Source organism: Squalius cephalus (assembly GCF_949319135.1).
Source record: "Squalius cephalus genome assembly, chromosome: 15".
In the NCBI taxonomy this organism is placed as follows: Eukaryota; Metazoa; Chordata; class Actinopteri; order Cypriniformes; family Leuciscidae; genus Squalius; species Squalius cephalus.
This window is the reverse complement of record NC_137136.1, coordinates 16,251,400-16,273,991: the sequence shown is the minus strand read 5'-3', so window position 1 is coordinate 16,273,991 and position 22,592 is coordinate 16,251,400. Positions and strand designations below refer to the sequence as shown.

At 39.0% G+C, this 22,592-nt stretch overlaps 1 protein-coding gene across 2 annotated transcripts in view; it reads right to left on the bottom strand.

Moving 5' to 3' along the window:
- Positions 1-22,592, bottom strand: part of LOC307172300 (hormone-sensitive lipase-like) — a 48,385-nt gene that overhangs the window by 7,294 nt on the left and 18,499 nt on the right. For both annotated transcript variants that reach the window (XM_079894574.1, XM_079894575.1), the window contains 11 exons: positions 21,171-21,398; positions 19,896-20,036; positions 17,871-18,115; positions 7,416-7,490; positions 6,740-6,817; positions 6,240-6,326; positions 5,804-5,905; positions 1,525-1,609; positions 1,299-1,370; positions 1,011-1,079; positions 657-737 (listed from right to left, as the gene is read on the bottom strand). In XM_079894574.1, coding sequence (XP_079750700.1) covers positions 657-737; positions 1,011-1,079; positions 1,299-1,370; positions 1,525-1,609; positions 5,804-5,905; positions 6,240-6,326; positions 6,740-6,817; positions 7,416-7,490; positions 17,871-18,115; positions 19,896-20,036; positions 21,171-21,398 — 1,263 coding nt within the window. The remainder of the gene's footprint in view (positions 1-656; positions 738-1,010; positions 1,080-1,298; positions 1,371-1,524; positions 1,610-5,803; positions 5,906-6,239; positions 6,327-6,739; positions 6,818-7,415; positions 7,491-17,870; positions 18,116-19,895; positions 20,037-21,170; positions 21,399-22,592) is intronic.

The following is a 22,592-nucleotide window of genomic DNA, read 5'->3' as shown; positions in this document are numbered from 1 at the left end:
GAATGAATCCAGTCACACGCACACAAATTTGTCATGCTAAAACCAAGTATGTTTTGTTTAGATATTGTATTGTAATCTTGTTTAGCACATTATTTATCTGGAATACTTCATTCTGATTGGTCATTCATGGTTTGATCAAATATTTGTACTTAACCATGTTCCTTAAAACAGACTTAAATGACTAGACATTCTACTAACTATAAGCAACTTTGCAACTACATCAACTACCAGTAATTAGAATATTAGCAGACTATCTGCTTAATATCTCTACTAATACTCTAATGAGAGTTAGTTGACATAATGACAATGAAATTATGTGTGGAAACGGCTCAAGGGCTGATCATTTTAGCAAAGGTACATTTTAGGTACAACCAAACTTATGCGACAATGTGTTTTAGGAGACAGCAAATTTTGCAAACTTTTTTTACGCATCACTTTTTCAAGAACAAAACAGTGCAAAAATTGGATGAGAAGTTGGCTAATTAAAACAGCACATTAGTATAGAGTGGTGATTAAACTGACCTGGAACTACCTGTGCATTAAATGGTTTTACTAAATACTTTCCAGCCAATCAGAATCGAGTATTCAGACAGACCATGGTATAATTTGCGATGATGAGCATGTGTAGCATCCTTTACATACAGTGCTTTTCTCACCTAATATCTTGAGGCTGCCATTCCCGACACCATCCCTGGCATAAAGGCCCCAGTAAAAGCAAAAGAAGAGCAGGCTTAAGACTGAGAGGAAGGAATCAGAACGTGAAAGAAAGGATGCCAGAGATAAGAGAGATAAGAGAGAGAGAGGGAGAGAGAGAGAGAGAGAGAGAGAGAGAGAGAGAGAGTCACAGTAGCAGCAGTGAGAGCGCAGAGGAAGTGGGGAGGAGATAAGGATAAAAGAAATAAGGGATGACACAAGAGATATTGTTATGCATCCAGTGTTGCAAAGCCCAGTGTCATAAAACGTGTGAGCTAGTGTTTATCTATATGAGTGTGTTCAGAGGCCTTTCTCACCCTCCACTCCAGCCGCAGTCATAAACATCTTATAGGTCGTATGGAGCAGCTGTCTTCCCTTTAAATGATCTTAAAGGATTACACAGAGGGAAAGAGATTCAAATGAAACTAATAAATTAAACAGAGGGACTAAAAAAAATAGAAGAACCAATAGTATCTGTATGTTTGTTTATCTGGAAAATGGCTAAGAATATCCTTTAAATTTAACTTAAGCATATGTAATTTAAACATATGCACTGAGACCAATGCATTTGAGATCTTTTATACCTCCAGGACATGGAAACTCACAAGCAAAATAACAAGACAGCATAAACACAGTGGCGAATATAACCAAGAATGTGATGTCTGTCTCCAGGATGCCTGAAACAGAACAAAACAAGAATAGCTTTTAGTCACAGTGTAAGTATGTATCTATCTAGTATCTATCTATCTATCTATCTATCTATCTATCTATCTATAGCCAATCTTTCACATAATACAAAATAAATCCCTCTCTCTTTCAGCTGTCTCTCACCAAATTCATCTGCAGAGAAATGCTCGGTCCAGAAGGACTGTCCATTGGTTAATGTCATTTCATATTCCAGCTGCAGCCCATCTCCCTGTGTTTCACGGCAAAAGAGAAAAAAGGGGAATTCAGAGGAGGAAAAAGCAGGAGGTCTGTAACTGAGAAAAAAAAAGTGAGCGGGGAGCCATATAAACACTGAGTGCACAAATAGATCTTTGGTCTAGAAAATACTTCAAAGCCGCACAGTTTCTAGCTGGTGAGAGGTTTTCGGCCTGGCTTAATAAAAGAGAAACACTTTGATTTCACTTGGCAGGAAAAACCAATTCCCTTTCCCTCACTCCAAAAAGGTGGGGAGAATATCAAGTTTGCCCTATCACCAAATCAATGTGGCCAGAGATGGAGAGGCGAGAGAGACTGGGACAAAAATACAGAGCTAGAGAGGGACAGATAAAAGACTGTTATATACAAAGTGAATGAGCATGAAAGAATGAAGTGAGTAATCAAAAACTGTAACAGAAGTTACGAGGTACAGTGGTATTCGGCTGGCCAATGAGAAGGGAAGTATGAGGGAGATGAGAAGAGAAATTGGCAGCAGGCACAGAGAATCTCCCTTAGGGACAGAGCTGAGAGCTCGCTGCTCGGAGATGGTGCTTTACTTCAGTCCAACAGGATTTAGCATTGTGTCCTTCAGCCTGCCTACATCCATGAAACAACCCTTTACATTTTGCCCCATGTGTTTTAATCTGTCTCTTTTATCCACTTTCAACCACTTCTGTCCTGATTTCTTTGAGGGGAGGGTCTATGGCCGGGTAAATGTATGGGCTTTTTCAGATCTTTCTATCTAATGGACGAAACAAGCTCACAAAATTGACATATGAACGCAAAAATAGACGACGGAAAAACATGGAGAGCATCAGCTTTCGTTTCTGCTCTGATAGCTGAAAGAGCACGCTGAACACTGTGAGTGTTCAGGAATGGTGAAAGAACCAAACAGGTAGCCTGGGAAAACCCAGACAACTTCCGGCAAATTCAGATTTGCTCGAGAAGTAGTCTGGCAAAGAGCTCATTCAAGCCCATTTCCATGGCCTAGAAATCGCGGCACCAATCAGAAACGTTGAGGCGGGCTTTACACAATGACGATCGCTCTGATTGGTTTTAGGTCTATCCAATTGCGCCCAGAGGCATTTGAGCGACGTCCGTTCAACTTTTAAATGCATTATTATATTCAAATTGCAAACAAATGAGGACAGTCTCCATGAAAGCTCCACTGGCAGATGAACGTGCTACTACATTTCTCTCTGAAACGGTAGGAAATTAAATTAGATTTAATAGAGGATTTTAACTGTGACACGATGATTGACAGGGCAGTTTAAGTGACAGGATGCACGCGACAGATCCGTCCGATAAAGATGACGAAGTAGTATGTCCCAAAGCTTGCCTACTTTTTTGCTACACATTCAAAAGTAAATACCTTTTCTTCACAAAAAGAGTACATACTTTTATGGCGTAGTGTAACTTAGGCGAATTGGGACGCAGCATATGGCTTTACACGATGCAGATCGCTCTGATTGGTTTTAGGTCTATCCAACTGCGCCCAGAGGCATTTGAGCGACGTCTGTTGGTGACGCCCCTTTGGAAATGATTTGTCTATGGAGCTTTGCCAGACCATAACTCAGTTACTACTGAGAATGGTCTGGTTTTAACCAGGCTACCAAACAGGGGTCTTCAGACAAAATTTTAATCGCGCCTGGCTAGCACGCTTCCCGTAATGTTTACACATTAGGTCAGTAGGCGGAGAGTAGGTGTCTTTTGTGGCTGTTCGAATGCATTCAATTTCGATCACATGAGCGTTTGCACTTCGAAAGCAATCCGAGCGAATGTGTTTTTGACTACCTCTGGAAGTAGTCGAAGGTGGACAAACTCAAAACGTTTTAGACCCTGTTTACACCTGTATTTAGTGTCGCCCTCTTGTAATCCAATTGACCAAAACGCATCTTAATACCAGGTGTAAACAGGGCCAAAGCCTCTTTATCTATCATGAAATCCATTTAATAACATTCCTTAAAACCAGGTCAAATAAACACTTGCCATGTTTCTTACATGTCATACATGGAAGCAGGAATTTGGATTATACAGTAAATGCATATTCATAATAAAAACGGAACCTGTAGAAAAAGCATATATTGTAGATTTATCATATCATTTTTATTCAAGCAAATATTTTAGTAGTAACAGCCTGTGTCTATCTGTATGTGTTGTAATGTCAAAATTATCTGTTTCTGTATCTCTATTCAGATGGAATCAAATGTGGTCTGGGCTTCAACTGGAAGTGTGTGAAAACTTTAGAAATAATTCTACTCCATTTCTAGTTTCCATTTAGCAAATAAACCTTCTATAAAAACATAAAAACCCAAATTTAAAACCTTTGTCTAAAACCCAATTTAGATCCAACTGACTTGACTCATTTGACTTGATGACGTCTCTCATCTCTCATTTATGTCAAAAATTTTAGAAAAAGTGGTGTTTAATCAACTACATGTTTACTTAGAACAGAATAAGATTAGTGAAGTTTACCAGTCTGGTTTTAAGAAGCATCATTCCACAGAGACTGCCCTTGTAAAAGTGTTTAATGATTTACTGATGACAATGGATGCTGGTGATTCAGCAGTGTTAGTTTTATTAGACCTAACTGCAGCTTTTGATACAATAGATCACACGGTACTGCTTTTGCGGCTAGAGGAGTATGTGATTCAGGGGAAGGCCCTAAATTGGCTTAAGTCATACTTGACTGCTAGAAGCATGGCAGTAAGATTTGATACATCGAGATCAACATCACTTATATGTGGTGTGCCACAAGGCTCTAACCTGGCCCCAATGCAATTTTCTCTTTATATGCTCCCGCTGGGAGACATTTTCAAGAAGTATGACTTCGCATTTCATTGCTATGCAGATGACTTGCAAATATATTTCCCGTTAATAAACGGAAATAGCTTGGAACCTCTAATGTCCTGCTGTCTGATCTTAAATCATGGCTGGCTTCTAACTTTTTATATCTCAATGAAAATAAGACAGATGTTGTAGTGTTCAGAGGAACCAGGGGCACAGCAGAGTTACATTTCAGCCCACTGTCATTATATGTTAAAGAACGTGTTAAAAACTTGAGTGTTTATACTGATAGCTCCATGAAGTTGAATGCACAGATAAATCATGTGGTAAAGTCAAATTTTTTCATATGGGAAATCTGGCTAAGATGAAATCGTGTCTGGCGTATAAGAGTCTTGAAATTGCAATCCATGCTCTTATATCATCAATACTTGATTATTTAAATTTTTTATATAAGGGTATCTACGGCTGCAAAAGGTTCAAAACGCTGCAGCAGGATTATTAACAAATATTAAAAAACGTGAACACATCACTCCGTCCTTGGTCTCTTTGCATTGGCTCCCTGTACAATATAGGATTGATTTTAAACTTCTTTTATTGGTGTATAAATCTCTTCATGGCTTTGCACCGACTTATTTATCCGATCTGTTAATGGAGTATCAGACAGGAAGAACTTTGAGATCATCAACTCAAAATTTGCTGAAAATTCCAAGGACCAAGTTAAGCCAGAAAGGGGATTGTGCATTTGGGGTAGTAGCGCCAAGACTTTGGAATAGCTTACCATTACATGTTAGGGACACTGACTCTGTACATGTCTTTAATGTACAACTTAAGACACATTTGTTTGCCATGGCCTATTCATCCTTTTGATAATCATTTTTATTCTTTTTATTCTATTACTATTGTACTATTTTGTCTATCTTACTGAGATGATGTAAAGCACATTGGTCAATATGTGTTGTTTTAATAGTGCTATACAAATAAAAGTGACATTGACAGTTTCCATTTAGCAAATATACCTTCTATAATTCAGAAAATTACTAATTCTTTTTTTATTAAAAACTTTATGTAAAATAAATAAATGATCAAACTAAAATAAATAGATTGTAACCCCAAAAGTCTTTTTTGCGAGAACAGCCATCTGTGATCAGACAATTTCACACCATTCTTCTTTTCATTCACAGGATACCACTTTAGCCATGCTGGCTTCACAGACAAATCATTATGTTTTTTTGATATGTTCATTAAAAATATTGCTTTTCCCTTGTTGTATAATCAGTCTAAGGTATTATTCAGTATAATTACTTATTCATTGTGAAGTCATTAATCATGCCTCTGCGAATAAGGTAGTCTGTTACAGGCACATTCTTAGTCATTACATACTGTTTATTGTATCAGCACTCACCCCACACTTGCTGAGCGCAATGTACCACCATCTTTCTCTGACAGAACGAAAACTTCGACCTCCTACACAACTCAGCATCTCTTCATTACCTTCGCCTTCCACCTGATAGAGGCAGATATAAAGACATAAGATTACAAAAAGAAGCAGTGCTTCACTGCATAATTGTACATCACTGATTTAACAGAGAATGCTAATAATTTGATGCGTGTCATTTTTTTCTTTCTCCTATCCAAGTTTACTATGAGACATACTGTAATTAAGACATAAAAAATGTGAAAACACAAATCAAATCACTAATGCGTGCATTATGTTTGTTTGAGTTGGCTCAGTCATTGGCAAACAGGCAGTGTGTTTGGGAAACCAGTTTTAAAACCATTATTTTCGCAATAGTGTTTGGTTGTGCACACAGACTATGTAAGACTAGCTCTTGTCTTACCATACAGCCAGACCAGGTGTAGTGGGTGGTCAGGTTGATGACTTGGTTATTTTCAGGCCTCAGTACTGACTCTTTCAGGTAGCAATCCTGTAGAGCACATAAACCCTCCATTAACATGGGATTTAAGACACCCTATAACAACATCAAGAGCTGAAGTACTAAGTAGCAGATTATGACTGATGAAGAGCAGGGACTTCCTACGAGCACTTTTTCAAAGAGTCCCGCAATGCAGATCCTGCCACAGGGAGGGAGAAAATGTGCTGTATTTAAATACGCACATGCACTGACACTCATGTCTTTTTGGAGACTGGATTTGGACTCCTAATCCACAGAGCACTGCTGACATTTCCCCTTTAATTCTCATATAATTCTACTTCTGATGTGTATCACACACATTCAGACTTATGCTCTCTGCTTCTTTAAGCACACACATGCAGTCTTGTCATTTCATTCAATATTTTCACACAAACAAACACAAAGTCTGTCAGTGTGTGTCTCACCTTGTCCGGCCTCTTGTACACAGCTGGCCACTGAGAGCTTTCATCAAAGTAGAGCAATATGTTCTGACAGCATCGGGACTTTCAGTGAGCAACAGACATAGAGATAGGAACAGGAAGACAGGATCGATGGATAGATAGAGAGAGGGGGAGAGTTTATTACTTGGACTGTTTACGCCACCTAGAAACTTAAAAGGATGTAAATGACTGACATATACAGAAAGAAGAAAGGCGCAGCCTGAAAACATAATTTAATGGTTAGGCTTCTTTGCTGAAGCCATTCTTTTGTAGATAGTATTAGCATGAAACCAAGTTAAGTAGCATTAAAACCAAAATGATTTCAGAAAAATCTTATAAGAACAGATTTATTTGGAGTCACTTTATGTGAAAACAGGTGTGTACCATTTTAAATAAGCTTTTATTTTTTATTTATAAGCTTTTATTATCTGAAATGTATCACTTTAGTATTCAGTGGCATTGCATAGGTTGTAATTTTTACATGAAAGGTCTAAATGTTCCGATATGATGGATCTTTGTTTGCTTTTCTACATCAGAAAAAACAGCTGTTTTAGGAGTGTGTAGACTTTCTCTCCACTGCATCATGCATTTGTGACAGTATTGGAGATTTAGTACAACATCAGTCACGAGGGAAAATTCAAATATAGGTCTTTAATCCTACCTTGGGGTATCGGAACTTAAAGTTCAATCGGCCAAAATCAGTCAGGAAGCAAAACCTTGTGAGGAAAACCCAGTCCTGTGGAGAAGAGGGGAGGGTAAGTAAGTATAGGGAAGCAAGTAGTAGCGGCCGTGTCTGGATGGTAACCATCATTTTGAGGAGTCTCATAGGATTCACTATAGGAACATTCGGGTACTGTTTATTCAGAGTCCCGCAGAAACCTCACAAAATGGCGTCACCATCTAGACATGACATCATTTAGCAGACAAAGCACCTTACAGTACATTTATTAGAAGGATATTTTCCCTGAAGCTTGCTCAACAACACATAGTGATTGCTCACAGTCACAGCTTGAGGGATCAAACCAGCAATCTACTTCTGCTTCCAAGCCCTGAGCTTTACACCACATAAATTCACAAGTTCAATCTTATCTAACAGAAGTCTGATCTAATGCACTGATAACAGACCTTCATATAACATTATATGGTAATAGTTGAAGGGTTAATTAAGTTCCTGCAGTGTTCAAGACTTTAGTTGGGCTTCATCTCACACTCTCTCGAACTTACGCTGACACGCAGGCAGTCAGTGAAGTGTAAAATGGCACTAAGTGCGCTCTAGCTTTCAGCCCCTTGTCCATATTAACTTCCTCTTCAGTGTCTGCAGTTGGTGGTTTCTATAACAACAGGTTTCCTTGACAATACAGACAGCAGCCCTAAGACTCTCTGACCCAGAACTGAGCCCCAAACAACCATTAAGATCCAGGCATCACATGACCGAGCTTCTGAAAGACCACCTTGTCTCTCTAAAACAGAAGTACACGTAAAAGAGCACCTATGGTCAGTCAGACAGTTAAACAAACACCCACTCAAAAAAAAAAAAAAAAAAGCCCTCACTAAAACAAATATCAGTACTATTGTCATGGCAACAGACACATACTGCACTTTGCAGCTACTATAGAAACCGGTAGAGGCCCGACTCTGTCTTAAACCCCCTTATAGCAAGAACGACCGTCCTCCAATCCTGTTTTTTAAAACCAAAAGAATTCACAACATTGATTTTCTTTCCTTCTGTCCTTGTTCACATTCCCATCTGTTACATTTCCTATGTGATTGCACAGCCAGAAGCATTCATGCATGTGAGAAATCCTCTCCTGTACCTCATGCGGTGGAGCAATATTCAGGGTTGAGTACAAGTTAAGTTCAAATGAGAGAATTTGTGCTGTAATGTTGGTGACACAAATAAATATTTGTACTCATTCCTCGTTTTATTTAAAAAACAATCGAATCGAATTACAGTGAGTAATTGCCCTTTAAACTAAATCGATGGATGAGTTCATACTTTTTTGTGAGATTAACATAATGCCACACATGCTTTTGACTGAGCTTAACTTGTGTTTGAGAAGATTGAGATGATTGTGTATCTGTTTATGTAAACTCACACTCGTATAATGGCTGGCTGCACAACATAATGTGTGTGTTGTGATGCAGAATAGGCCATAAAGTGTCACTAATAATCCCTGCTATCCGTCTTATCCCCCACAGACACTGCATTGTAATACAAAGTCATTGAATCAGGCAAAGGGAGGATGAGAGACACGGCACACAGACCCTACATTAATCAAGCACTATACGCAGATGCAGTATCCGGTCACTTCACCGAATCAGTGGTGGCCTCACCTCTCACTGTCTTTCCGGATCTCTGTCTGACCGCCAAGCCTCATTAACAATTAATTACCAATCAACTAGTCATGTCACCCCGGGTCCACTGGGCTTTTAAATGATTCATTACTTTAGTGACACAACGGAGCAACACATAAATACACTCACATGTGCTGACACACATATACAATAACACACAAGACGTTGACCTGAGTGCCCCTGAGTCTTATATGCCAGTGGCAGTGGTAGTTACCCATAGACAGTTAACGTTACCTGCACAACTCTCTGGCCACACTCAATTCAGAGCAAGGAGCTTTGCTGGAATCTATTAGTACTAAACACACATATACATATACATATATATATATATATATATATATATATATATATATATATATATATGTATGTATGTATGTATATATGAAGAGTTCAGATGCAAAAGCCTCTAAGTGCCTTCTGGAATTTTCTTCTACAATGATCATTTTTATCAAGCTTGTATATTTATATATATATATATAAAATAAAAACAAAGAAAGGACAGTGCTGTTTTTTCTGTCTCAAATTATGTTTTAATTTAAAGGGGCAAATGCCTTACACAACCAAACAATTTTAAAGGGATAGTTTACCCAAAAACGACATTGATCAGCGAACATAAACAAAAGTTCAACTGTACTTGCTTGATGCGCAAAAACAAACCTCATTGGTTCTAGCGGAAGCTTAAATGTGCAGCGTAACACACGAGAATGAACCTCTTTGGTTCTCGCACGTCAAGCGAACATGCCTGAGCTTCCAACAACTGATGTGCGAGTTGATGAATGTATGTGAATAAAAGCCTATCTGTTCATCCTATAAAGCGATTATGTCTCTTCAGAAAGTTTTGGACTAAACTGCTCAATTCATTCTGTGTGGATTAGTTTTACGATCTCTTAATGAACTCTTTGAAGCATCAAAGTGGTAGTTGATGAACAAACTTCTTATGGGTTTGGAATGACATGAGAGTGAGTAATTAATGAAAGAATTTAAATTTTTGGGTGAACTATCCCTTTAACGTGATAAAACTTTCCAGTAATTTATGTGTGAGTGTGTGCATGGCAGTGTAAATGAACGACCTTGTAAGGAAATAAACAGAAGTGAGATTAATGGACTGTTTAACCATCTCATACAGAGACCAAAAACAGAGCAGGATCAGCACTTGGATACAGCCAGGTTGTTGTTAAATTACCAGCAGAAAAACCTACTTAATCATGATTTAATGATTTAACTTGCCCGTATATTTACATGTGTAAAAATCGTTAAGTAATAAAAAGTAATTTTAAGCAGTTTTTTTCTATGCTATAGGTTGTACTATGGATTTTGAAAGGAAATAAATATAATTGCTCCCTCATTTCTCCGTATTTTCTTCATTTTTGTTCATTAAAACAATGTGATGAAATAAGTGAGGCAATTACTTTTTTGAAGCACTTTCAGTCTCACTGTTTGCTTCAGGCCAACATTTTCTTTTTGCACCATGTGTCTATCAGATAATAATAGCCAGTGTTTCCCACAAGGCACACTGCAATCAAATAATTCACCCAACAGCTATTAAAATTAAGAAAATGACGTACGGCAAATATGGACACACTTCAACAGCAATGACTCAAATCGTCTGTGCCTTATTTCCACGTTTGCAGAGTTGTTGTTTGAATTGTGTCTCACAATGCATATCACACGCCTTTATAATCACAGCTAGGCAACCTAATCAGTTTGGACACAAATATCAGCATGCGATAAATACAATCTAACAATGTAATGACAGTCAGACACACACCTGTAAAAGCGGATGGGAGGGTGCAAGTTGGTTGTCGGCAATACGCCGTTTAAAATGTGTTTTTCGTGTCTTAAGGGGGAATTAAGCTTTTATCGGCTCAATAGCGGCGGGTGTAATGATCTTGGCAACGCACAGGCTATTAAAGCATCAAGCTTCCAGATGCGCGCAAATACAGAGGCGTCAACACACACTTGCTATAAGAGCCCATTACTAACAGCAGTCAGGAGATGCGCAGCTGAAGAACGCAGGAAAACTCAGAACCATTACCAGCACAATAGTGATAAAATGTAAACACTATAACGTTACTCACCTCTTTTGTGTTGACGATACCTCTGACATATTTCCCAAAAACCGAGCCGACACATAACATACTGGATACCACGGCGAGTCCTAATACTTTCTCCATCTTCACCTGTCCACCGTAGCGTTTCTGCGCTCTCCTTCCTATATTGTGTGAGCAGATCTGCCTATTGAGGCTGCCAGACGCGCGTCCACGTTCTTCGCCTCAAATGCATGTATCCCCCAGAATTTTCGCCGGGAGCGCGCCTAGTATCGCACGCGCTTTGCCAGGGAAGCGTGAAACGCGCGCTGCCGATATTTTATTGCGACATAGCATTACACAAATAGCTATTCCTTATGGGTAATTTTTTTTAATCGTTTTAACCCATTTTCTTACATAATTAAAAGCCATGTTTTGCGTTCTCTATCCCGTCACAAGATAAACACAGAGATGCAGAGACAATTATTTATTCAAATATAAATCGACACAGGGAAAATACATAGGCTACTGCAGAAAAATAGCTACTCTCATTTATCATCGTAACATTCCTACAGTCCGCACAAGTCTCAAAATACTCTGTCGACAAAAAAACAAACAAACTAAAGAGTATAATTAGTCTCTCTATACAATAAATGTCATCTATGCATATACAGTACATTCCAAATACACAGGTTTGCACTTATGGTGTCTTTACATAAGGAAATAGTAATAACAAATATTATTATTATAAATAATATTATTATTAATAGTTATGATAATTAAGAACATATAACAAATCATATAATCATAAAGAAGCTAGCTCTCAGTTCCTGAATGGCTGTGAGGGCACCTGAAAGCTCACTCACACGCCACCTCAGATGCTGCTATACACTGAACTATAAAGTGCTTATTAGCTGAGATTGTCCTGAAAACATCAGGTCTGACTGAATGCGAGAAAGTTTGCCTGGGACATACACAGTGCAGTTTGTATCACTCATTGGATTTTACATCCCAGTGAAAACGAGGAGAGAATAGACATCAGCACCCTCGCAAACGATACTGCAGTGGTCATTAGAGCCTGCACTTAAAGTGAGCGACATCATCGTTGGTGGATTTCAAGAGGACAGGAGTTCAAAACACAACGAAACAATGAAACATCCTACTGATTAAAACTCTAAGTCAGTGACAGATTGACTATAAGTCATGAGAGCAGATGTAAAATGCAATGGCACGACTCATGCCTCTGAGGGGAGATGATGCAGCACGGTTTTGGCTGCTTACACCTCAGTGATAAGTGCAGGTATGGTCATTTAAGCAGAGGAGTAAATTAACCTGGTGTTTTATATAACACCCTTGAGATGAATGAGTAATCTCTCTCTGAGGGAGGCAGTTTGAGTCACACACACAAGGTGGAAATGCTCAAGTGCATTCAAGGTTACATCGTCCTACCAAAAAAAAGAAAAGAAAAAAAGCTTACAGAGACAACTCGACTGGAACGGATAACCAGAGGGCGTCAGAGTGTCTTATCGTTCCTCTCCCAGTTCTGGTTGTTTTAGTCATGGTTCCAAGAAGGGACTACAGACAATGTAGAATCTAAAAGCACAATCTATTGAGAAGCTTTTCCATGCAGAGCGGACACAACTATAACACAAAGTGCGACAAACAAACACAACTTGCATGCACATACAGAACCAAGCTGACCAAAACGGGCATCATCTGACAAAAATACCCAGAACAACAATTGACGAGACAAGTTTTACATAAGAACCATAACAAAAAACTGCAGAGTAACCAAGACTTAGTGTTTCAAATCCATCACTAGAAAGGAGCAGCTTTGACACGGTGAAAAGAGCAAGCAAGCAAATCTTTTTATATCGTGCCACTCTTGGAAACTGACTCTCAAATGCTGCAATCAGCAGTAGATGGAGCATTGTTTTCTCTCAGCAGATAAAGCCTGACTTCAGCTCTGGCTTAATCCAATCATAGACAGACCGATAAAGACCAGGCCTTTGCCGATGATATATACACAGTCCCAAAAGACATGTCATGCTGTGCCGCTTGAGCAGAGCGAATCATAAAATGACAGCAATGACCACCGTTGTTTCAATAATAAGGTTGACAATACTTTAAACATCTGCGCTATATAAACACACTGTGGGAGGTCAGGCCACGCTGTGCACACAAAGGTCCAAACCTCCCATACAGCACTAATACATTTTATGGAGTGCCAAAATGTTGGCGAGTTGGTTTCGGAGAGTCAATAGAGTCAATTAGTGCCAGAGAGAGAGGAGACCCGATTCAAATAGAGACACGCTATCACAGCGGTATGTATCACACATGTGCAGGCTGACAGATTTCATTGGCTCAAGGTTGCTGGGTGTAAAGGGAGTCTGCTTAAAATACCTCTAGGACGGGCTGGGTGAGAATTGAAAAGAGTGCTCAAAATGGGTCAGCATGCACGGGGACAGATGACACGACTGTGAACAAGAGGGAAACAAACTGACTGAAGGAACGAGGGAGATGGAAAAATAATGGAAGCTTGCGCTGACATGCTGACTAAGAGGGAAAGGCAGTGATGGAGAGGTACAGCACATTTTTTTTTTCTCTCTAAGCTCTTGTCCAGTTTTCAAACCAGTATATATATTCTTGTCTTTTTGACAAGTAATCTAATCTAACAGATAAATAATGTGATTATTATATGATTATAATAAACAAATTATATATGCCATTTCCAAATATAAACAAGTCAAAATATGCCATTTCGACACCACTTGTGACTTGATGTAATTCATCCAAAAAAAAGAAGAAAATTCTGGCATAATTTACTCACCCATGTGTTGTTCCAAACCTGTATGACTTGTATTGTTTTGTTAAGAAAAAAATAGAAGATATTTTGAAAAATGTTTGTGTTTTTTTTCCTCGCTCATACAATGAAAGTCAATTGGGTCCCATGTTGGTTTGTTTTGGACCCCAGTGGCTTTCATTGTTTGAACAAAAATAGCTGAAACGGTCTTCAAGAAACAGTCATACAGGTTTGAAATGACATAAGGGTGAGAAGATGATGACAGAATTTTTATTTTTGGGTGAACTAGCAATTTTAAGTAAACATTTACATACAATAAACACAATTATCCATGCCATTACGAAGATAATACATGACAGTAGCAAAATAGACTATTATCTTGACTATAACAAGACTGGACACTACAGAACACAAGTAACACTATCACAAACTGGGTGAAACTTGAGCTTTCCTTCCACAGAACGCTTGTGGAAATTCAATCATGATTAATTGAATTTAATAATCACTGAACTCTGAGGACAAAGCAGCATCAGAAATCCCATTCAAGCGCTAGTCACACAGGACATCCTCTAGGTGCCAAAAGGCAGGTAGATTAATAAAGGGTGATTAACATACACAGTAATACCATATTATAATTCAGTGTCATAAATATTTCAAAAGCTACTATAAAGAAAAAAATTAAACCATTAATAAATGCTTTCGTCAGTTAGCCCCAGGATGCCTAGCAGCAACACATTCTACGGAGAATAAATTGTAACACACAGGTATAATATTGAATCACAGTTTGTAGACATTTCATTATTGTATAAGAACATTTAGTGCTATAAGGAGTGAGGTTTGGGTTAATACATCCATTTGTAATAATGACGTTATGTGCTGGGATGTTTTTTTAGAACAAGGCAGGATATTCGTTTTTGTGCTGGTATAACGCACCAAAAGGCAAAGTGGTAATATAGATGTAAAGGGAGTGCATGTGTACGCCATTAGATTTAAATAATAAAGCTAGAGGTGTATTCATTTTTCCTCTCTATAACTAAATACTTAATGTTCTCTTATTTAAGTTATCATTTAATAATTGCTTAATTACTTTATTTTTCTCTATATACTCTTATCCATTATAATCATTCACATAATGTGTTATTCACATAATATGACCTTACTTTGGCCTACGTATCTCTCTTTTGGTATCGGTAACGAAACCAGTCCACAATTCTAAGCTGGAATCTTTTCAGATTCAGATTTAGTGGGAGGGTAAAAGCCAGCAAGTCCCTCCTCATCCACAACGGAAGCTTCTCCCCCAACAGATACCCCCTCCTCCTCCAGCACGGTCACTTGCGAAAGTTGAATGTGGTCTATTTTGGTAGAAGAAGGCTTCTGAATGGTCCGTTCCAATTTGCGGTGTTTGCGCATCTCTGGCGGAGGGTCTTTCATGGTGAAGACATCCTTGATTCGCTCCATGCATACATTAGCAGCTTCTCGAGTCTCCCTAGAGAGCTGTGACAGGCTGAGGAAGCCATGAGGAAGGTCATCCACGACACATAGGGTCACTGGCTGACCGACATCTCGCAGCCTTTTGGCAAACATCACAGAGTCGTCTAGCATGGGGTCCAGATGACAGGCCTGAGAAATGGGGGATGAAGAAGAGTCTCAGACATAGGCAAACGGAATAAAAATATCTACAATGTGCTTATGAGGGGAGTGAAAGCATTTAAAATCATTTTCTCATCCTAAAATGAAGTACCAAGCACATCTTCTTAAACTCATCAATTGTAAAAAGTCTTTGGTCACTCTTACCACTATGTGTATGGGAGGTAGTCCCTTTAGCATGCTGTCTGGAGCCAGAAGGGGGGACATGTAAGGGTTTCTGACGATGGGAGAGCTCTGTACGTTCATTTCTGCTAATTGCTCTGAGCGCAGAGGCTCAAAGCCGTCTGGAAACTCCCGGGGTGTCTCAGAGTCCTCCTCACCAGCAGGGGGCGGAATGGCCACAGCAGAAAAGGATTCTGACACAGAGGGATCCACTTCTTTGCAAAGGAAGAAACTCACATCCTCGGGCTAGGAGAGAGGTGGAGGTAAACGGAGGTCAATAAAATATGAAAGTGAGGCGACAAGGTTCATCCAGGACAGATGAACAAAATGAAACATCTCCATTATGGCCACACTGGCCATAGTTGTTTTTTTCCCTTTTTCTTTTGTAAAATTATGTTTAAAATGTGGGGTCGGTAAAACTTTTTTATTTGATTACACATACAGAAACAGTAATGTTGTGATATACTATTACAATTTAAAACATTTTTTTCAATTTACATTTGTAATTTATTCTTGTGATGGCAAAGCTGAATTTTCAGCATCATTACTCCAGTCTTCAGTGTCACATGATCCTTCAGAAATCATTCTATGCTGATTTGGTGCTCAAGAAACATTTCTTATTTAGCCTGGCAAGCCAGACCAACATCAAGATGTTAGGTCTGGCAACTCACCATTGACACGGCTCAATCCGAGGGGCGGGATAAACGGTTGTCTCTCAAAATCCCTCTGTACGTAATAGGATAGCGCTACAACCAATCAGAGCAACGAAGAAGGCTAGTTGGTATATTAAACTTTTGCCGTATCCAGCCGGCAAAACTCCGAACACATCTTCCTTTTTTAAAAATGACTTAAGTGCCGTTCTTTGCCCTTTTCTCAAAGAAAAACTTAACTCCAAGTCCTCCAGAGTCGCAGCCAAAGCCGATTCGAAAGACCGCTGTTCGCCAGCAGCCATTCTTTGTTTTCAAGTAGCAGGGAACCGTCGCAACTCTGTCGTCATTATGTTAAGCCCGCCCCGCCTACTCTATACACGATGTGATTGGCCTGACCTGAGTTTGTTTTTTCTAGCTCGAAAGTCAACGGAGAGTTGCTAGACCAAACTGGCTGCAAAATAAATTTTGCTTTCTAGGCTATTTCTTATTATCATCAATGTTGAAAACAGTCGTGCTGTTTTTATTTGTTGAAACTGTGATACACTTTTCTTATATAGGTCAGTGGAAATTTATAAGAAACATAGAGGAACAGAGATGGGGAATGGGTTCAGGAGAGGCTGAGATGATTCATTTGAACCAGGCAGTAAAAAAAATAGCGTTTCAAATCCAGCAATTGACGTCATCGTATCATGGGATTCTCTGTGGGATTTTAACACATGCTTTAACAATGGCATACAAAAATCCAAGTGACATCATTGCAGCATAATCCTTTGCACTTTCTCAGAGTTGCACAACTACTTAACTCTCAGCACTACCCTTTCTCACTCCACTAAGCCGGACAGAGTGGAATACAGTGAAAGAATTGTGCAGAATCAAAAAAAAGCTAAGCGATTTATTTGCACACAGTGTACCAGACTAAAATAACCAGATCAACAATTTACTGCAAGCAATTACAAAACAGGCAGTGTTAAGAGGCCAGTTAATTCTGTGCATTAGACAGCCTGCGTTCTGCCACAGCTCTGACTCTGATGCTAATTGTGGCATAACAAACTCCTGTTTTTCTGCCACCAATGGCAATTTGATACTGTGTGCGAACATCTGTGCTGCACTCCAGCAAACATACCAGATTCTTACAAATAATGGACTGTCTGTTATTTAAATGTTATGTTTGACTATGATATAAGCAACACTGTTTAATTGTTGAAGGCTAGGTCATTCTCACTCTAGCGCAAATTAATCAGCGCAAATATTGGCATATGTTTCACATACTCATAAAGCCATGAAAAACAGCCTGATGGATGCTGTGTAGCAGAGATTGGCACCCTAGTAGAATGCAAATCAGCTGGATGATTAATATGACTCACTGTTGCAATCTGTAAAAGAGAGACCTTCGACACCACGGGAGCTTTAGGAACACGGTGAAAACAGACATTTTATTAAGCCACTTTAAAGCACAAGATGAGGAATTGTACCTTGCTCTCGGGTGTCAGCGTGATGTCAAGGATGGAGCTGTGGTTGGCTGTAGTGGTGCTAAGGTGGTTGGTGGCCTCGCTGACATTTTTCTGCACGTTGCTGTTAGCATGGGTGCCCAAGTCCTGGCAAGTCTGGCTCTTCATAGACCCTTTCCCATGGGAGTGCTCAGACAGCTTGGCAGACACTGGAGGGTCTGTGTGAGGAGAGGTCAGAGACGCTTCTGAAACGCTCTTTCTCACAGAGTCTGAAAAGAAAAAAGGAGAGATATTTAGGTTGCTTTTAGAGGTAATAGTAACAATGAATGTCATTTCAAGGACACCCTGGTGATGTGGATGTTTTAAAGTCACATATATTGACTGATGTTGCACATCCCAAATGTGATGGTGGAACAACAAAACCAACAAAACTAAGGTAAATCCTGAATTCCCAATGTAATTTCTAAGCTGGAAAAGAGGAAATTCCTCTTCGAAATCTTATAGAGAGCAGATATGCTTCCAGAAACATTTCTCAATGCAAATATGTAGAAAGGCAAAATGAGAAAGTAAATAAATATGTAAAAGGAGTACAAATGGGCAGAGTAGGAATTTTAAACAACAGGGGTGGGGGATTACAAAGACCCTCATTGGACATTGGTGGAGGCTGTTGGCGAGGAAACAGTTGCCAGGGAGAGAGGTAAGGCATGTGACTGTCTGAAGTGAAGTGCATGTGTGTGGCATTAAACAGACATCCAGGAAAATATTAAGGCCCTCAAACTGCCATACAAACAGACATTAACACACACAACTGACCAGCCACAACACAGCTGTATTGCCCATAGCCATAATCTTGTGAAAAACTATTCTCAGCTATGCTGGTATAGTGAATAATGAATTCGTGGCCATCATGAGGCAATTAGAATGCTTTGTGTTGTGTGTGTGTGACACCACACTAATTATGCCTTTTAGCCACACTGCATTGACATCCTGCACAGCCCTACTCTTTCTCTCTCTGTGAGAGCTAATGAACTCAAATGATATGAGATCTAGGGTTGATAGTAGCCCATTTTCAGTTCAGCTGTTTGGCTATGCAATCAAAACCACATTAAAAATAAGAATAAAAATGCAGATACAGTCAGAGGTGAGCATTTGTGACGTAATTTAATTGGAAATGCAAAACATCAGTACCATATCTATTATTGGCAAATATTAGAGATTTTTTAATTCATCAATATTGCATATTTAACTGTGCTCGCTCATTTAGAGAACCTTTGCTGTCATCTAATAACATCTTCAGCAAATATAAAACATTTTTCATTTTGTAATATTGTGATGCCCAAATTCACCTTTAGCATTTAAAAATACTTTTAGTGCTTACTGTTTTATTTTTCATTCTCATAGACAAAAAAAGTATAGGATTCTAATATAATAATAACAATTTTAAAATAATTGGTAGCAACCAACTGAAGCAGGGGAGGTGGGGCTGAACTACTGTTGTTGCAATATCATGGGGAAGATCACTGAGGCCAAAGAGGTGCCGAGTTAGTAAAACATAATACTGCTGTAGAGAGAAGAGGAAGGAATTGTGGAGTTGTGACACAAAATACAATTGGGTTGTGGGACCATGCATACATTAGCCTTCCAGGTATGCTTTAACAACAGATGACAGATACAGACTGAATCAGGGCCTCCATTCAGCACATGCTCAGAAGGACCACTTTCCACAAAACCATCTGTGGGTCACGCACCACAAGCTGGAGAATGAGTTCAGAAGCTACCACATATAGCTCTGAACAAATGGCTATTATCACCATGGAGCCAATTATGTCAAGCAAAGCAGAGTGCTACGAGGGATTTGTGTGCCTTAATTTAAACCTAATTAAAGCAGATCAAATAATTAGCCAGCTGCACTATTACAAAGGCATCATCATCAGTGTGTGTAGGGATTATTATCATAAAAAGACATATTGATAATACCGTTTAGACACACCAGGCACAATGAGTACACTCTAAAACAGAATACTCTCCATTTCAGCCCTATACATGTACCTGCACTTCCTCTATCCAGCAGAGAATGGATCCAGTTGGAGGCCCCCTGTTTGAAGTCTCGGAGCAGCAAGGCAGTATCTCTCCTCACCATGCTCAAAGTGCTCACCTTCTCCACCTGCTTCTCCACCTGTGGATCTGTGCCTACACACACCAGAGGAGGACAAAGGGGGAAAAGCAAATAACATACAGTAGGGATGGTAAAATCAAAATCGAATGTGTAGGATTCAATCAATATATAAAGAAACAAATAAACAAAAAAATGTAAATGTAATTTAAAACATAATATTAATATACAACATTGCATTTTATAATAAAAATATCTCAAAATAAGTCACAAATATCTTGTGGAGCTTTCATAAAAGCAAAAAGGCGAGAAACTGAATGCTAAGACATTCTTATATTATAATCTGTAAAAAATAAAAGGGTTGTAACAATATATCGCAATACAAAAATACAACAATATGTAGAGTGGGTAGTGACAATATGTATTGCGTAAAAATCACCCAAAATTAAAATTACTGTGCATGAAAAAATTCAAGTTTTCAGAGTTTTAGTGTCAGTACTACATTAACTACCAATAATGCAATGGGGGAATATGTCCTGATAGTGCCAAATGTCTTATATTACCAGCAAAAAGTGGCTTTAAATATATCTAGTCAGTGAAAGAGTGCAAGCATATTAATCTAAAATTATTTGTTTTTCAGCTCCAGAATCATGAATTTTTATTCTGGTGTCACCATTGTCCAAGCCTATTCATTTACACCCCCAATGTAATTCCAAATTTTGCATTTTAATCAACAGTACATTTTTTGTTAACCTTACCATAAATCTTGGAGTATCGCAATATTGTATTGTGAGTTCAGTATCGTAATATGTATCGAATCATGACATGAGAGTATCGTTACACTCCTAGTATCCAGTACTACTATAACAGAAAGAAAACATTGCTACACTTAACCTGCAGAGAAAAGACAATACAAGCCTTGGGCCATTGATTTGACTTTATCATTACTATGATTGAAAACACTACTAATCAAATCATTTATAACAAAATACAAACCTATTAATCATTTCCTGATGTGTGTGGCTTCACTTAACTTTACTTGTTGAAATCATTCATCATCATTAAGGTGTCTGCACTCCCTAAATTGTGAATATGCTACATTTTTACCAGTGATAAATTATGCATCAGCCCTGACCATTCCAGCTTGCTAATAACCTGAGTCACAACACAGCACTATTTGCCATAAAAACCTATTACAGTTCCAGACTGACCTGCGTAAGCACTGAGGCAGCGTGAGAGCACACTGAGGGGTAGCAGAGGGTCAATGAGGGTGAGCAGGCGGGATGGCGAGGCATACACGGTGAGCAGGGTAGCGGGGTAAGCAGCGACGATGCCATCCGGCATGCGCACGCCGTGAGCAGCGGCCCGCATCGACACGGTCACACACAGGTTTCCTCCTGCGCTGTCACCGGCCAAACACACACGCTCACCGGTCCAACCTGAGGAAGAGAGGGGCACAGAGGATAATTAGAAAGGGGGCGCAAAGCAGAAAATGAAGTAACGAGCAATAGATCAATTAAAATAGATTATTTAGAGAATCAAGAAGATAAATACGCTCCATAATTCTAAAATTAGGTCACATTTTTATCACTGATGTGGTGTGGTTTTCACACCAAAAGAGAATTATTAGAAGTGCAAGACCTGCGTCATGATCCTGAGATACATAGCAGAGGTGAGAGAACACTGAATGATGAATATGTTTACGCTGCTGTAATCAGACCGAGTGTGAGCCGAGTTTCAATAGGCATCTTTGTTCCCTGTAGGATCTCGACACCATCACAGTACAACAGTATGACAGATCGTCAAGTCGGCCAATTTCACGTGTCTTGTACCTTAATCAGTTTTCTTAAGGACTAATCAAGTGACTGAATCAAACAATGTAAAAAAAAGTTCAAATTTTAAAAAAAAGAAAAAAAGTAAAAAGCAGTCTGGTAGATGGATGATGCAGTTACTATAAATGTTATATTCAGTTTCATTAAAGTGGTAATAAAACTAACAGGATTAAATTATTAAAATAAAACATTTCTCTGCAAAATGTGTTCTGACATTCTATAAGAAACTCATTTTTCGCATGTGGGTTGGAGTGCAGGTTTTGCACTCATAAAAGCTGAAGGACCACGTAAAAGCTAAATGCCGTTTTATTGGTCGTGAATAAAATCACCTCCGATTGATGTCAACCATGAAAAGACAAAATCATGCTTGACGTGTGCCACCAGCAGTCTGGTGTAATTAAGATTTTTGGGACAAAAAAGGTTGACTGCCGACTGCCAATAAACTGTGTACCATACAAAGGAGGCTTAAAGTGGGCATGCAATGAAAATTCACCCCATCAATTTTCATCGTGCACGTTTAAAAAAAAAAAAAAAAAAGAAAGTTTTGACCTCTAAATGTTTAATCAAAATGTCATAAACAGTCCTTCTGGTGAAAACAAAAGACTTTTCTCTGGTGATGTGCAGGGGCCTCATTTATAAACGTTGCGTACGCACAAAAGAAGGCGTACGCCGCTCTCTACGCAATAATTGGTATTTATAAAAAGCAAACTTGACGGGAAAATGTGCGGTCTTTCACGCACACTCTGACCCAGGCGTACGCACAAAAACGGGTGAAATGAGAAATGGCGACACCGTCGGCAG